The sequence below is a fragment of the Garra rufa genome, chromosome 5 (genome assembly GCF_049309525.1).
Source record: "Garra rufa chromosome 5, GarRuf1.0, whole genome shotgun sequence".
Lineage (NCBI taxonomy): Eukaryota > Metazoa > Chordata > Actinopteri > Cypriniformes > Cyprinidae > Garra > Garra rufa.
This window is the reverse complement of record NC_133365.1, coordinates 19189029-19206018: the sequence shown is the minus strand read 5'-3', so window position 1 is coordinate 19206018 and position 16990 is coordinate 19189029. Positions and strand designations below refer to the sequence as shown.

The following is a 16990-nucleotide window of genomic DNA, read 5'->3' as shown; positions in this document are numbered from 1 at the left end:
GCTCAGTTTAAACCTTTATAAACGCATGAACTAAATAATGAGACATGGGACACGAGATACACATTACAGGCTTGTATACACTTTGACAGTTTCTCTTAGAAAGAATCATAATAATCTGTCAGTCGCTGGATGATCGCTGGGTATCCTAATCGGTCGCTATGGAAACTGGGCTAACAAAACTTGTCCAGTCTTTGTGAAACAGCGAATGAATATGCAGTGAAATGTAAAACTGCTTTTTAATATATATTACAACATTTCAGTTATTAGATGACCTTAGTTCTGTGCATTTCCACAGATTTGGTCTGCAGTGTGTTTTTAGGATAACAGAAAATAAACTACTAGCAGTTAGGTTTTAACAGTCGATATGGTTTAAGATGAGCGCATTTTTCGCTGGCATCAGAAAATATATATCACATGAGGATAAAATGAAAAAAGGAGATCAGATGCGCAAACGATCGCCAACAGCGGGATCCAAATCTTCCAAAACCCCCCAAAGCAAAGCTGTGTCACCCAACGTCATCTCATGGTCGGAGACTGAGGATGGAGGTCGAGATGATCCCAGTGAGGATGGTAAATCAGTTTTTATTTGCTTAGATATGTCATACTCTTTTTATGTTATTCAGAAGTATTAAAGTCATTCAACAAGTGGAGGTTTGTTGAGCTTATTTACTTTTATTTCCCAGAGTTTCATTTTTATGAAAACGTAAACGTGGTACTTTTCAGGTTCTTTTTATATATAGATTTTCTTGTTTTACTCTTGTCTCAGACCCATACTTTTAATCTTAAACAATAGAACTCCATCATTAAAATGTCAGTTATTAATTCTTTTTTATAAATAGGAGTAAACTATGCATAAATCATTAAAATATTTCATCATAACCAACAGTTTTGACCCTACACTCTCAAAAAGAAAGGTGCTTCACGATGCCATCGAAGAACTTTTCTTGTCTAAATGGTTCCATAAAGAACATTAAACATCTGAAGAACATCTGAAACATCTGTTTCACAGGTTCTTTGTGGTGAAAGAAAGTTCTTCAGATTATAAAAAGGTAAGAAAGAGATGGTTCTTTAAAGAACCTCTGACTGAACGTTTCTTTGTGGAACCAAAAATGGTTCTTCTATGGCATCGCGTGAAAAACCTTTTAAAGCACCTTTATTTTATTTTTAAGAAGTTTCATTAACAGTTGTGTACTTGCATTTCCTTCAGAAATCATTCTAATATGCTTATTTAATATCAGTGTTGGAAACATTTGTTCTGCTTAATACTTTTTTAAAACGTGTGATACTTTGATGAATAAAACATTTTAATGTACAGGATTTATTTTAAATAGACATTTTTTCTAACAATGCAAGTCTTTTCTATCACTTTTATCAGTTTAGCACATCCTTGCTGAATAAAGGTATTCATTTCTATAAAAAAATGCACTGACCCCAAACTTTGGAACAGTTTTTTTTTAAGTTTATTAATAAAAGAATTCTGAAAAAAGTTTCACAGGTTCCAAAAAATATTAAGCAGCTCAACTCTTTTTAACACTGATAATAAATCAGCATATTAGAATGATTTCTGAAGGATTATGTGACACTGACGATTGGAGAAATGGCCAAAAACGGCCAAACCTGTTTGTTTTGATGAAAATCACTATAATTAAACAAAAAGAGTATTTTTCACACAATAAATATTAAAATGATTTGTTTGCCAGTTAGACAACAGTGTCTGTAAAAACTTTAAAATCAAATATGAGGCATGTGATGTGTGAAACAAAGAAAAATGTAGTTAAATACGGTCACATATTTTTATTCAGAGTATTTTCCGATAAAACGCAAGTGTTAATTTATATTTCTTGCTGTGATTTGGCAAAGCAGAGGAGTTAGTTAAGAATGCGATTAAACTGTATATCATTTCATGATATGTGATGTGTTGAAAATATCTGTTATATTTAGACTGACAGATTAATTCTGATGCAATATGTATGTCACCTATTGAACATGTGTTAGTAGACAAATTAAACAAAATATTTCAGCTTGTCAGATGATTAATTATTTATCAGTATTTGCACATACTCTAGATTGTGTCATTCATTAACACAAACATCTATTCATAGATAAAAGACAGCATAAGGGGACGAGATACATCACAGAAGACCTGATCAGGAGATTGACTAAATGTGAAAATTTAGTCCTTGTGCGGACCCTGGATTTGTCTATGTCTGCAGGAAGTGACAAACAATTTAGGGTAAGGTTTGGACATTATCTGGTTAATGCCCAGTGTGAGAGGTAACACTTATATAGTTGCATTCATTTTTGCATTAATTTGTATTGACTTGTGTGCATTCATGTTTGTTTTTAGTATATTGAACATTTGGACAAGTGTGAGCGCTTACAGGTCCTCAACCTCAGTAACAACAGGATCGAGAGAATTGAGAAACTAGAGAAACTATGTCAATTACGGGAACTCCACCTTTCCACTAACAGAATACAGTAAGAGTGTGACATCTATCTATCTATCTATCTACATTGCCGTTCAAAAGTTTGGGATCAATATTTTTTAAAGAATTCTCTTATGCTCATTAAAGCTGCATTAACTTGATCAAAAATACAGAAAACAGTAATATTGTGAAATATTATTACAGTTATTACATTATTAAAATAATGGTTTTCTATTTTAATACATTTTAAAATAGAATCTATTCCTGTGATGCAAACTGAATTTTTAGCGTCATTACTCCAGTCTTCAGTGTCAAACAATACTTCAGAAATTATTCTAATATGCTGATTTATTATCAGTGTTGGAAACAGTTGTGCTGCTTAATATTTTTTGGAACAAGTGATTCTTTTTTTCAGGATTCTTTGATGAATAAAAGTTTAAAAAGAACAGCATTTAGTCAAATAGTAATGTTTTCTCACAATGTAAGTATTTGCTATCACTTTTTATCAATTTAGCACAGCTTTGGTAAATAAAAATATAAATTTCTTTAAAAAAAGAAAGAATAAAAATGTACTGACCACAAACTTATAAATTATAGTTTTTTCTAAATAAATACTGTTCTTTTTTTACTTTTTTATTTTTTAAAGAATTCTGAAAAAAAGCTTCACAGGTTCCAACAAAATATTAAGCAGCACAACTGTTTTCAACATTGATAATAAATCAGCATATTAGAATGATTTTTGAAGGATCATGTAACACTGAAGACTGGAGTAATGATGCTGAAAATTGAGCTTTACATCACAGGAATAAATTACATTTTAAAAATATATTTGCATAGATAAGAGTTATTTTGCACTGAAATAATATTTCACAATATTACTGTTTTTTTGTGGATTTATGATCAAATAACTGCAGCCTTAATGAGCATAAGAAACGTCTTTAAAAACATTTATATATATATATATATATATATATATATATATATATATATATATATATATATATATCTTGTCACAGAATGAAATATATAATGTTTTAAATTTAAGTTATAAATGTTTGCCATTTTTTTATTTATCTGCAGAAAAATTGAAGGTCTGGAGCACATGACAAATCTTCAGGTTCTGAATTTGGCCTTCAACAACATTGAACATCTTCCAGTTTGGATGGCAAAGAAGCTCAGATCTCTTCACACTATAAATCTACAGAGCAACAAGATATTCTCAGTGGGTACAAGTCTTATATTTGTTAATAAAAAAAAAATTGGTTCTAACCTAATGGCTTAAAACCTTGTTTATAATACCGCGTTCCAGACAACCCGTAACTCCGACCTTCTACCAGTGAAAGTGCACTGAAACAGCAGTCAAACCCGTGACTTCCCACTCGTGAACTCGTACTAGATCGATGTACTCCCAGTTACGAGTTCTGACGTAACATAGCCTGAGAAACAACAAAATCAGCCCTAGTGCGTGCGGTGTTTATGCAAGTGGCACACGGTGGAAAAATAGAGCTTAGGACAATATAACGTTGCAATCAAATTAATAATAATATAAAAATAATAGTAATTCATAAATGTGCCCAGGCAAATTGGCGTGACTTGCCTGGAACGCTACAAAGTCGTAAGTCGTGGTTTGAAGTGGTGATTTACCAGTTAAAAAACCTGCCTGGAACGCAGCATAAGTCCTTATTTAGCTTTTTCTGTAGCTCATGCAGTAAAGCATGGCGTTAGCAAGTCATGAGTTCATTTCCCAAAGAAAACAAGAACTGATAAACTTAAATGTGTATTTTGAATGCAATGTAATTTGGATAAGTGTCTGCAAATGTGTTTAATGTGTTTAAAACAGCAAATTGACAAAAAAAATGGTATATTTGTAGCAATAGCCAGCAATAGATTGTATGGGTCAAAATTACCAATTTTTCTTTTATGCGAAAAATCATTAGGATATTAAGTAAAGATTATGTTCCATGAAGATATTTTGTAAATTTCCTATCGTAAATATATCAAAACCTAATTCTTGATTAGTAATATGCATTGCTAAAAACTTCAGTTGGACAACTTTTTTGGCGATTTTCTCAGTATTTAGATTTTTTTGCAACCTCAGATTCCAGATTTTCAAATAGTTGTATCTCAACCAAATATTGCTATATCCTAACAAACCATACACCAATGGAAAGCTCATTTATTCAATAAATAAAATTACCCTTATGATTGGTTTTGTGGCCCACGGTCACATTTATACTTGCAACATTCTCCACTTTTGTGAACTAGCTCCATGAGGTAACTAAACTGAAGCCCCTGAAGAACCTGACGAGTCTGACATTAGCAGAAAACCCCATTTCCAGCCTTCCCCATTATCACCTCGTCCTAATCTTCCATCTGAGGTCTCTGGAAATATTGGATGGACAACCAGTCAGTCCACAGGAAAGAGAGCAAGCGCATCAGCGCTTTCACATAGGTACACCATGTCATCTTCTAAATTTAGTTGATCTTAATTTGTGCTTTTATAATCTGGACACAAAAATTTGGTGCTCTCCTTACAGAGGAAGTGGAGCGTTTGGAGCAAGAGCTAGAGTTGAGAGCTGAAGAGACTGCACAGCTTCAGAGAGAGCGGACCACAGCGCTGGAAGAGCTAAAGCAGCAGGAAGCGGTCAACCAAAACCTGAGGCAACAGCATCAGGAGCAACAGCGAAGCCATGAAGAACTTCATAGAGAACTGGACAGCAAATCTGAACTGGTGAGTGATAGAGTCTTCAGTGCAGTGTAAATACGGTTGACCATTTTGTCTGTAGACACAACATTAGTATCACATATAAGCAATATTTTAATTTCAGAGCATTTCCTTAAAAAGAAAAAACCACAAAATAAAATATTGTATGTTTATCTTTTGAATTATTTATTTTCCTAAGGCTTGATACTACAGTGGAACCATTTCTTTTTACATACACTACTAAGATTTTTAATGTTTTTTTAAGAAGTCTCTTCTGCTCACCAAGCCTGCATTTATTTGATCTAAAATCCAGCAAAAGCAGTAATGTGAAATATTTTTACTTTATAAAATAACTGCTTTCTATTTGAATATATTTAACAATGTAATTCATTCCTAAATTTTCAGCATCATTACTCCATTCTTCAGTGTCACATGATCCTTCAGAAATCATTCTAATATGATTTGCTGTTCAAAAAACATTTTATTATTTTTATTATTATTATAATTATCAATATTTAAAAGGATCAAGTACATTTTTTTCAGGATTCTTTGATTGATAGAAAGATGCAAAGATAAGTATAAATAAAAAGCTTCTGTAACATTATGCACTTTGCCATTCAAAAGCAAACCTAAATTTTCTTTTCTTTTTTTTTAGAAAGAAATTATAGAAATGAACACTTTTATTTAGCAAGGATGCTTTAAATTGATCAAAAGTGTATGATAATGACATTTATGATGTTACCCAAGGTTTTTTATTTTAGATAAATTTAGATAAATTCAGCTGTTTTCTGTTAACAATAATAATAAATGCTTTTTGAGCAGCAAATCAGAATATTAGAATGATTTCAGAAGGATCATGTGACACTAAAGACTGGAGTAATGATGCAAAAAAAAATTGAAATAGTAAAAATATTTAAATATTTTACAGTTTTTTTCTGTACTTTGGATCAAATAAATGCACTCTTGGTGAGCAGAAAAGGCTACTTTAAAAAAAATATAATACAATTTTGCTATGGTAGTGTACAGTGGTCAGTTTTTAGATTCTGGCCTATTTTGCCTGAAACAGTTTCTAAATTTTTTTCTCATGTATTGAGCCAGAAATGCCCACTTCAGTAGCACTCACTTTAATTTTTTTACATAGAGATTTGTTATTTGTATTTAAATCCCACTTATTTATATAACATTTTATTCCTAAAAGAATTAGATTTTTTAAAGCTGTTATAGTATTTTCTGATTTATGATAAAAAGTGAAAGGAGGTATTCAAAACCTCCTCTGTGAAACCTTTAACTAATATGTCAACAAAATGAAACAGAAATTCTCTTAATTCTTCTTTAGATTTGAATAACTTTCTCCATATCTGAAACATCTTGACTAATGATGGTAAACAATGTTACTGCAAATAATGACATGCTGACTTTAATCTTTAACTTTCCTATGTCTGCTTTCAAAGTAATTTCCAAATCTCTATGCTTGCAAACTCACAGCGAGCACAGAGATTCAGTTTCCAAAATTTCCTTTTCCTGTCTTTTCTAGACAATTTCCTGCTCAGCTCTCTCTTCTTACTCCATGCTTTTGTCACCTGCTCTAAAGGTACTTTGTGAACGGTGTTGAAAATTGTTTGTTTGTGTGTTTTGCCATCTGTTTAATTGAACAGAACATTTCTGAGTCTGCATTTGGAAAAAAAACTATGTATGTATGGTGACATCCTTTACATCCTTATCCTTTACATTTTATATATCTTTCACTTCACTTTTGTGCTTTTACGTAATATGTTTGCATGCCTTCTACTGTCTCTTTTCTTCATTTCTGCTTCAATCTCATTTTCCACATCATGCTCCTCTGCTGGATTCTCTCTGTAAGGTATTCACATGTGCTCCACCAATCACTGTATGATGTCAACATCATGTTCTCTTGTCCTCTCAGGTGTTCGCTTTAGCGAGCGATGTTGATGGTATGGTTTTGCTATGTTCTTAGCATGTTTCTGCATGCATGCATTTTATATTCATGGAAATCTTAAAATATTGTTCGTTGCTCTGTGTATTTCCATGAATGTAACAGTTTCGTAATACACATATTCTTAAAATGCAATCTTGTTCTGAGCTGAGAGGTTTGTAGTGAAGTGTGGCTGTTTTATAATGGTATAAAGTGTTGTGTTTAAAGGAGCTCTTCCTTACTACACAGCTGAAGCAGAAAACAGTGGAGTTGACCCGGGCCTGTCAGAAACACTATGAGCTTGAGCAGGAGTTGGCTTTTCACAAAATAGATGCCAAGTTTGAACCTCTTCCATTTTATCCAGATCCTGTAAGTATTTGCTTTGGTTTATTAAAGGTTTAGTCACTCAAAAATGAAAATTATGTCATTGATTACTCACCCTTGTATCGTTCCAAACGTGTAAGACAGTTCTTCAGAACACAGATTAGGATATTTTTGATGAAATCCGAGAGCTTTCTGACCCTAAATAGACAGCAAAATAACTATTACCTTCAAAGCTCAGAAAGGTAGTAAGGACATTGTTAAAATAGTCCATGTGACATCAGTGGTTCAACCATAATTGTATGAAGCTACAAGAATACTTTTTCTGTGCAAAGAAAAAAAACAACAACTTTATTCAACAATTTCTTCTCTTCCATGTCAGTTTCCGCCGACTAGGATTAATGATCACTATGAGGCTTTACCAGGGTGTTACATTCTTATTTACTTAATCATACAGTGCTGATTGTGTTTGGTAGGATTATAATGTCTTTTACAGTGATCATTCACTATGTTGTTCAGGAGGTGGAGGTAGAGAACCTTTCTAGCGAGAGTCCATATATAGGAAAGTCTCGTCAGAAAAGAAACATCACATTCCCATTGGAGACGGATAGCATGGGTGCACAAGGCCAGCAGAAGCCCTCCTCAGCAGACCTGACTGAGACAGACGGCCCAGGAGAACATGACATGTCCAGACATGCCCAGCTCAGAGGTACAGCAGTTCAAGGGCATTGTGTCCTAGTATTATAAAAAAAATTGTATTGTATTGTATTGTATTGTATTGTATTGTATTGTACTCACCCTCTTGTCATCCAAGATGTTCATGTCTTTCTTTTTTCAATCGTAAAGAAATTGTTTTTTGATTCAAACATTTCAGGATTTCTCTCCAAATAATGGACTTCTATGGTGCCCCCGTTGGTGTGAACTTCCAAGATGCAGTTTAAATGCCGCTTTAAGGGCTCTAAACAATCCCAGCACAGGAAGAAGGGTCTTATCTAGTGAAACGATCGATTGTTTTTTGAAAATGTACAGTTTATATACTTTTTAACCTTGACTAGCTCTGTGTGAACTCTGTGTATTCAGGTTCATGACAGTTAGGGAATGTCAAAAAACTCCCATCTCACTTTCTCCTCCAACTTTGAAATCACCCTACATCGCTGTTCTACCTTTTTCTTTTGTAAAGGGTGTTTACCTTCTACGCATGTTCACTTTGTAAACACTGGGTAGGTACTTCTGCAGTGATGTTGGAGGAGAAAATGAGATGAGTTCACGTAGAGCTAGACAAGGTGAGTGTTTGAGGTTAAAAAGTACACAAATTGTAATAAATAAAAAAAATAACTGATTGTTTCACTAGATAAGACCCTTCTTCCTTGGCTGGGATCATTAAGAACCCTTTAAAGCTGCATTTTGGAAGTTCAAACTCGGGGGCACCATAGAAGTCCATTGTATGGAAAGAAAAACCTGAAATGTTTTCCTCAAAAAACATAATTTCTTTACCACTGAAGAAAGAAAGACACAAACATTTAGGATGACATGGGGGTGAATACATTATCTGTCATTTTTTTTGTTCTGGAAGTGAACTACTCTACCATTCTTTTTTACTCTCTTTACTTAAAACAGTCTTTAGTTATTTGCTTTTAATTCCAGCGCTACCTACTAATGATGAAGGACATTTTCCCTTTTTTATGAGGCCAATTTAATATCCACATCTCTGCACTTTTGGTTTATTATTTTGTTTTGTGTTTGGTTTTAGCTGAGGAGCGATTACAGCAATTACATAAAGAAATTGAGGCAAGAGAGCAGCAGATCCTTAAAGCCAGTGAAGAACTCCGGCAGCTAGAGGACACAGTTTCCCAGAGACGGGTGAGATGTTCCCCTTTGAATATCTTGGGCCTGTTTTTAAAAACACCACTTGTAGCTCTCCTTGACAGTCTGTACCATTTCCCTTGTTTCAAGTAAAACTTGATGGCAGAAGCCCCATTCAGATTTATTTGTCAATTATTTAATTTATCTATGTTGATTTGCACATACAGTCAAACCAAAAATTATTTGGATACCAGATATAATTTTTGATCATTTTTTATAGCCTATGGTGAACCCTATAGTTCATTTATATAAGCGAGGATAGCAAAATAAAGTAAACTGTGACATATTATACCCAAAAATTATTCATACAGTGGACTACCAGTAAAAAATTGGATTTGACACTTTGACCTGACCTTGTTTTGTTACATACCTTTATATAAATGGTATCTGACATTATCAAGATGAATTTGTTCTGACACAGTTTAACTTTTGAGTTCTTGACATAATTTATTATCATTTTCTAAACTATAGCGAATAAACTGTGATAAGGTGAGAAATTTCGAAGATGTCTGATTAAATTTATATTTTACTGTAATTCATTTGTGATTATCAAGATGAATTTGTTCTGACACAGTTTAACTCTTGAGTTCTTGTCATAATTTATTATCATTTTCTAAACTATAGTGAATAAACTGTGATAATGTAAGAAATGTGTCTGAATAAATTTTGGTTTGACTGTAGATCTGTGAGGCTGAGAAGGAGCAGCTTAGGCAGGAGCTTCAGAGGAGGATACATAAGCTGGGAGAGATGAGAGGAGAGATGGAGGCCATGGAGAGGCAACTGGACAGACTGAATGCTGACAGGAACCAAGCTCAGGAGGAAATGGACCAGCTGCAGGATCTACTGCACAGCCTGGATCCCAGTGACCCCAGACATGTTAGTAACACTCATGCCTGAACAACCTCATCAAAATCACCCCCATGTCATGCAAGTTGTTCATATTTTTTTTTTCTTCAGTCGAATAGAAATTAGGGTTCCATTCCAGGATTTTTCAGTTTTTGGGTAAAGGGTGTTTAACTTTCTTTGGACGTTCACTTTGTAAACACTGAGTCGGTACTTCTGCCTACAACACGTGTGACCTTTCCAACGTGATTATGTCATGCGAGAGGTTGAGCTAGTACAGGATGAGCTTTGTGGTTAAAAAGAATATCTTTATTTTTTATTTTTTTTAAATGACCAATCTTTTCGTTAGATAAGATCCGTACTCCTTGGCTGGGATCGTGTAGAGCACTTTGAAGCTTCATTGAAACTGCAGTTAGGACCTTCAACCCAGTGGCCATTGAAATCCACTCTATGGAGAAAAATCCTGGAATTTTTCCTCAAAAACCTTAATTTTTTTCGACTGAAGAAAGAAAAACATGAACATCTTGCATGAGTAAATTACCAGGAACCGTTTATTCTAGAAGTGAACTAATCCTTTAACATTTAGCAGGTTTTACTGTAGCATTTTTTCATTTTATTTCTGTTTAGTAGAACAAAAAGTGCATTGTGCAGTATTTGTATGTGTATTTACACAAATTAAAATGTTAATAGATAAAGGCAAGAGCCTGTTTCCTGCAAGAATAACACTTCCTAAAACTGATTTCTGCAGTGTGTTACTCTTTACACCCATGTGCGATCATTCTTAAAGCTTCTTGCTATGCCTTCAACAAATGCCACAAAATAGTTTTCATGAGTGTAAAGAGTATTTTTTATGTATGTGTTGTGTTGTACAATAAGCCTCTGAAATATTCAGATATTTTATTCAGATTAGAGATCTTTATTTAATTTAGATTATATAAAAAGTATTTTTCTGTTTTCTGTATTTGGCATATAAACAGTGTAGGACAAAATGAGTGCAAAATAGCTGATATGTTGTGGAACCTCCCTAACAACAAAGGTGTATAATGAGATTAGGTTCTCTATGGAATTAATCATCACTAACCCATGATGCTCAGCAACGAGTAGCAGGCATATATAATGAGGCTCTTGTCTCTTTAAGAAAGAAGAGAGCACTTCTGTCCTGGGAAATCTGTTGATGCTGTGGGCGGAGCCTTAGCGGTTCCTTACTCCCACCCAGCCACAGACACGGACACTGATTGGCTGAAGCCGCCGAAAGTTTCCTGTGTTGATTCAAAGAGAGTTGAGAGGAGGGAGAAAAGAGTGTGGGGATAGAGGAGGAGGGGGAGAATGAAGTCTCGAGGAGGGGGCTACTTTTAGTGATAGTTGGAGTCCATGGAAAAAAGCTCTGAAGTTTAGAGTAACAGGAAGAGACAGGAAATGTTCTCTTTCTGCACAAGGAGACCCTGTTACCCCTCGTGGGGCAGCAACACGAGAAAAGTGGATATATAAAGACAGATAGCGAAGAGATGGCAGCCACACCGCTGTAGTAAGTACCCCACTGGGGTCAAGGAGGGGCTCATGGGAGACTGCTGTCATACTGTTGCAATTTGAGGTTGTAATGTTGTTTGTAGATTTAATTATTGATATTGAACATCGCTGAACATTATTTCATTTTTAAAGATCATTACAGTGTATGGTGTTTCATGAATGTTGTTTATTTGCGGCGTTAATAACAGGAAATTGCAAAGACATTATGTCATCAGAGTTTGCTGGCTTGCATATTTTATGAGAGCTGTGGATAAAAACAATGCACAGTACTAAATCAGTAAACCAATAGATTCATCTAAGCACCTTCACAATCTTTATTTATAAATAATGTTGGTTTCAAGTTTTAAAGCAAACTTGACTGTGAACAAGGCATCATTTAAAATAATGTTCAGTGAAAGTGTTTCATTTTTACTTTGAGATAATATGTGTTTTGAGGGAAGAGGAAGCGAATGGGTTGAGAAGTAACAAATGCAGAAGTCCGAGACTGTCCTTGTGTTCCTATTCACATGCAGTTTGCATATTGTTTTGATTACTGTTTGGGGCGGATAGTGCACTGTGAAAAAATATTTTTCAAAGTTGTAAGTTAAATTACACAAAAAAGAGACTGTTGTACAAGAAAAATGTTGTACTATCCAAATGTATTTCCACTTAAAATACTTGCAGTTTCTTTGTAAATGTGAAATTTACTAGCAATTTCTCAGTGAAAATTCTCAAGAAAACTTTCAGGTGGGCTGCAATAAATCTTGAAACTATTTAAATGTACACTGCCGTTCAAAATTTTGGGATCAGTACGATTTTTATTGTTTTAGAAGTCTTTTCTGCTCATCAACACATGTTTATTTGATTAAAAATACAGGAAAAAAACTTCTTTGAGAATCTTTGAAGGTCCCACGAATTCTCTGGTATTTCAGAATTTTGTGTATTTTGAACCCTTTCCAACAATAACTGTATGATTTTGAGATCCATCTTTTCACACTGAGGACAACAGAGGGACTCATATGCAACTATTACAGAAGGTTCAAACACAATAAGAAAAATTGTACACATCTTCATTCTGTTCAAAAGTTTACACTCCTGGCTCTTAATGCATCGTTTTTCCTTCTGAATCAAGGAAAAACATTTGAACCTTCTGTAACAGTTGCATATGTATCCCTCAGTTGTCCTCAATGTGAAAAGATGGATCTCAAAATCATACAGTAATTGTTGGAAAGGGTTCAAATACACAAATCATTCAGGTAACAACACAGTATTAAGAATCAAGTGTATGTAAACTTATGAATGGGGTCATTTTTATAGATTAAAGTATTCTTTTCTCTTGCGGACTATATGTAAACACATTTTATGTAAAATATCTTATTCAGGTCAGTACTAATTAAAAAAGAACATGCATTTTGTATGATCCCTCTTATTTTAGTAAAATAATTACATTTTACAGATTCTGCAAGGTGTATGTAACCTTTTGACCTCAAATGTAATAGCACTCTAATCCAACTCTTTCTGCCATCACCCCTGCAGGCCCATGTGAAGGCTCAGTTGTCCAAGAAGTCGCAGCTGCTGGCCATCATGAGCAGAAGGCACCAGGAACTGGAGGGCAGGCTGGATGACATGATCACACGCATCCACAAGGAGACACAAGAGATCAAAGAACTAGAGCAACAGCTTACTGATGGTGAAGAACATTGTTTAAATGTTGTTTTATTAGATAAAGACAATATTTGATCTGTTATAAATTTATGGATGAATGCAATATTTAAAAAAAAAAATCAAATGCTAAATCAAGCTAAAAGTAACCATCTTCACTCTTTCAGGTCAGATCGCTGCTAATGAAGCCCTCAAGCGTGACCTGGAGGGCATCATATCAGGTCTCCAGGAGTATCTGCAGGGGGTGAAAGACCAAGCACGAAGAGCCCAGTTAGATTGCAGACGTCTGCAGAGGGAGAAGGACGCTCTGCAACACCTCCTATGTGAGAAGGAGCTGCAATGCACACAGCTGGAGAAAGAATCTCTGAGTGCTGAAAGCGCACAGGAGGTTGGATTCTGTTTCTGACGTTACAGTGTAGTGGTTTTAATACAGCAATCTGTAAGAAGTCAAATCAGCATTGTTTGTTGTGCTGTAGGAGCTGCAGCATCAGCAGCAGGAGTTGGAGGATCTGAGGAAGGAGAATGAAGAGCTGAAGCAGGCTCAGGGGCAGGTCAGTGAATATGAGGCAGAGCTGGAGAACCAGCTGAAGGACAGAGATACTGAGGCCACACAACTGAAGGAGGAGCTGGGCAGACTGCGTCGACTTAGTCAAGTAGGATATATCTTCATAGATTTTTTCCTATTCGTGTGTATTATAATATTTATATTAATATTCTTAAAAAAAGTTAAAAATAACAGCTTTTATTTAAAGGATGTTGTTGCTAAAGAAACATTTCTTATTCCTATAAATGTTGAAAAGTTGTGCTGCTAAATATTTTGGTTTTCAGAGAGTTCAACAATCTTTTTCTTGGCTTTTACAATTACAGATGGAGCACTCTGCACTGCAGGCTGAGCTGCAGAAAGAAAGACAGGCAAAAGAGAATGCTTTGGCACAAATGCAGATGGCTGCCGACAGAGAGCTTGAGAACACAGAGCTTCTGCAACAGGTCAACACTCTCCAGGTGTGTTACTGCACATCAGACTTCATACCAGAATAATAAAGCTCAGTCAGACTCAAAAGCGTGCTGTACATTCTGCTGCTTGTTGATGGATGAAAATCATTCAGCCTCCAGTAAGACTCACGTCTTTGAATCCCTGGCTAAAAATGTCTTTCACAGGAGGAAAGAGATTGTCTTAAGGAGAAGGTGGATGCTCTTCAAAGTGATTTGGAGCAGGTTAGGGAGGAGCTGCTTTGCCCAGAGAGTGTGGCTAAACATTTAGGGGAACTGAGAAGAGGCATAGCTACAGGACAAGAGATACTAAGGTATTATAGATTCTTATTGGATATTTTAGCACATTAAAATAATTAAATTGTGTGGCTATAAATGTGTCCTTTATGTGTTGATATGTTTTTTTTTTATCCTGTCCTGTTGCAGCTTTGAAGACCTTGGGGAACCAGTAAACAAGAAATTCATTGAGCTACAAGAGGAGGTGCATCGCGTGGTATCTGCCGCTCAGAGAGATAAAGACGAGGCTCAGCGCTATCAGGACAGATTTGCTGGAGAGATGAGTTCGATCAGAGAGAGACTCAGGAAGTACCAAGAAAGATACCAGACTCAGGTGAGCTGATGTTGACATTATTATTTGAAATAGATTTTTCAATGACATTGCCATTTCTAAAGCTCAGATGTGCTGATCTACCTGTGTTTGATTCAAGCAGGCAGCAGAGAGACGCGGTGAGGAGGCGGAGCTCCATAGATTGAGGAAGGACCTAGAAGATGCTCATGAGCAGCAGTACTTGATGCTGCAGCGTTTAGAGGAGACAGAAATGGACAGGGACCGTCTTCTTGCTGAATTAGAAGAACAAGATAAACAGGTGCAAGAATAAGAGTTATTTCTTCTTATTATTATTTATTGTATTTTTTTTTGCTACCTTCTTGAATTTCTTCTGATTTTACTCAGTGTTTGAAAACTCCTTCAGAGTGGCTGATTTGTTCTTCCAGGCTGGCAGCACAGCCAATTAATCTCTCTGCTTTACTTTGAAGCAAGAATATGTTCTGTTCTTATCAATAAAATGGTGTTGAAAATGTTTTAATAATGAGTTTTCATTTTTTTATATATATATATATAAATTCAAAGCTTCAAATGAAATTTGAAGTTAGGTTTAGGGAACTTTAGCAAGGAAAAAAACATTATCCCTTGGACCCTGTAGACACTGCACAGTCAAAAGTTTTTTATTAAAGATTTTTAACATGTTTGTTTTTTTAAGAATTTTTTTCTGCTCAGCAAGCCTGCATTTATTTAATTTAAAGTACAGCAAAAACAGTAAAAATTTGAAATAGTTTAATATATATTTTAAAATGTAATTTCTTTTTTTTTTGTGAAAGAAATTACATAAATTAATACTTCTATTTAGCAAGGATGCTTAAAATTGAACAAAAGTGATAATAAAGACATTTATATTATAACAATAGATAATATTTATTATATTTCGATTTAGATTTTAGATAAATGCTGCTCTTCTGAACTTTTATCATCTATTCATCAAAGAAACCTGAAAACAATCTACTCAGCTGTTTTCAACATAATTATAATAATAATAATAGTTTTTGAGCAGCAAATCGGAATATTAGAATTATTTAATTTTACAATTTGCAATGCTAAAACTTGAGCTTTGAAATCACAAGAATAAATGTATGTCTATGTATTTAATAGTTTACTGTCTTTCTAGGCGAAAGCTGACGAGAGTCAGACTCAGGAGCAGATAGAATCTCTCAGTCTGGAGTTGCAGGCGCTCAAGAGGTCATTTTCCTCTGCTGACAGAATAGCTGCCCAACAACTGACTGCAGCAAAGGACAAACTTCACTCTCTTCATAGCACTATAGAGAAAATACATCAGGAGAGAACAGCGGTAAGACACAGGGCAGACTGCTTGAGAGCATTCAGGACCAAAATCATTGTAAGAGAAGTTCACTGATGATCTGTTTACATGTATGTAGAATGCAGAGGAGTTACAAAGCACCAAGATTCAGGCTGCCCAGGCAATTCAGGACTTGGCTAATGCTGAAGCAGAAATCGAGATTCTCCAGAAGCTTTTGAGAGATAGGGTAATGTGCCTGTTCACAATCTTCAAACTTCAATCTTCCGTCTTATCTGCATTACTTCATCCTGAGTATGATTGTCCCTAGTGGAGGTCACTCAGAACTTTCAGATTAGATGTGAAGTAGATAAGAGATATTGTTGGATATAGTGAATAGAAGCTTTAGTTTACTGATGTACTGTCCCATCTCTATATGTCGGTGCATGGTTTCTTGTTTCTATAGGTTCATGAAATGGATGGGAAACTCCACAGTGTCCCAAACTCTAGTATTCAACAGCAAGAATTGGACAGATTAAACCAAACCTTGAAAAAACAACAGGCCCAAACTAAACGTCTCAGAGATCAACTAGCGCAAGCCAAAGAAGGTTTGTTTACCATTGTTTAGCGCTATGCAATCCTATATAAGACAAAAATGGACTTGTTATATATTGTGGTTTGTTTAGCTAACAACGGAAATCTAGAGGAGCTGCTGGAAGAGATTGGAGCACTGAGGGAGACTCTTGTACAGCAGAATAACTTCCTGTCCAGTTTAGCAGATCCCCTGCCAAACACAGGATGTTGGTACTATGTACCGTCAAATCAAAATGTAAGAAATCATGTTATTTTAGTATGAGAAAAAGGATTCACTTCTAAATGTAAATGCCTGTTTTTA

The 16990-nt window shown here is 35.0% G+C and overlaps 1 protein-coding gene across 1 annotated transcript in view; it reads left to right on the top strand.

Annotated features, from left to right (window-relative positions):
- The first annotated feature begins 425 nt into the window (after positions 1 to 425).
- The window catches only part of cntrl (centriolin), a 31208-nt gene continuing 14643 nt past the window's right edge, over positions 426 to 16990 (top strand). Inside the window, exons 1-21 of the mRNA XM_073840003.1 lie at positions 426 to 570; positions 2103 to 2233; positions 2348 to 2478; positions 3507 to 3648; positions 4692 to 4878; positions 4964 to 5157; positions 7313 to 7432; positions 7904 to 8093; positions 9135 to 9244; positions 9929 to 10123; positions 13133 to 13286; positions 13426 to 13646; positions 13735 to 13911; positions 14126 to 14260; positions 14417 to 14562; positions 14675 to 14858; positions 14959 to 15114; positions 15970 to 16149; positions 16238 to 16345; positions 16562 to 16703; positions 16782 to 16924. Coding sequence (XP_073696104.1) covers positions 426 to 570; positions 2103 to 2233; positions 2348 to 2478; positions 3507 to 3648; positions 4692 to 4878; positions 4964 to 5157; positions 7313 to 7432; positions 7904 to 8093; positions 9135 to 9244; positions 9929 to 10123; positions 13133 to 13286; positions 13426 to 13646; positions 13735 to 13911; positions 14126 to 14260; positions 14417 to 14562; positions 14675 to 14858; positions 14959 to 15114; positions 15970 to 16149; positions 16238 to 16345; positions 16562 to 16703; positions 16782 to 16924 — 3291 coding nt within the window. The remainder of the gene's footprint in view (positions 571 to 2102; positions 2234 to 2347; positions 2479 to 3506; positions 3649 to 4691; positions 4879 to 4963; positions 5158 to 7312; positions 7433 to 7903; positions 8094 to 9134; positions 9245 to 9928; positions 10124 to 13132; positions 13287 to 13425; positions 13647 to 13734; positions 13912 to 14125; positions 14261 to 14416; positions 14563 to 14674; positions 14859 to 14958; positions 15115 to 15969; positions 16150 to 16237; positions 16346 to 16561; positions 16704 to 16781; positions 16925 to 16990) is intronic.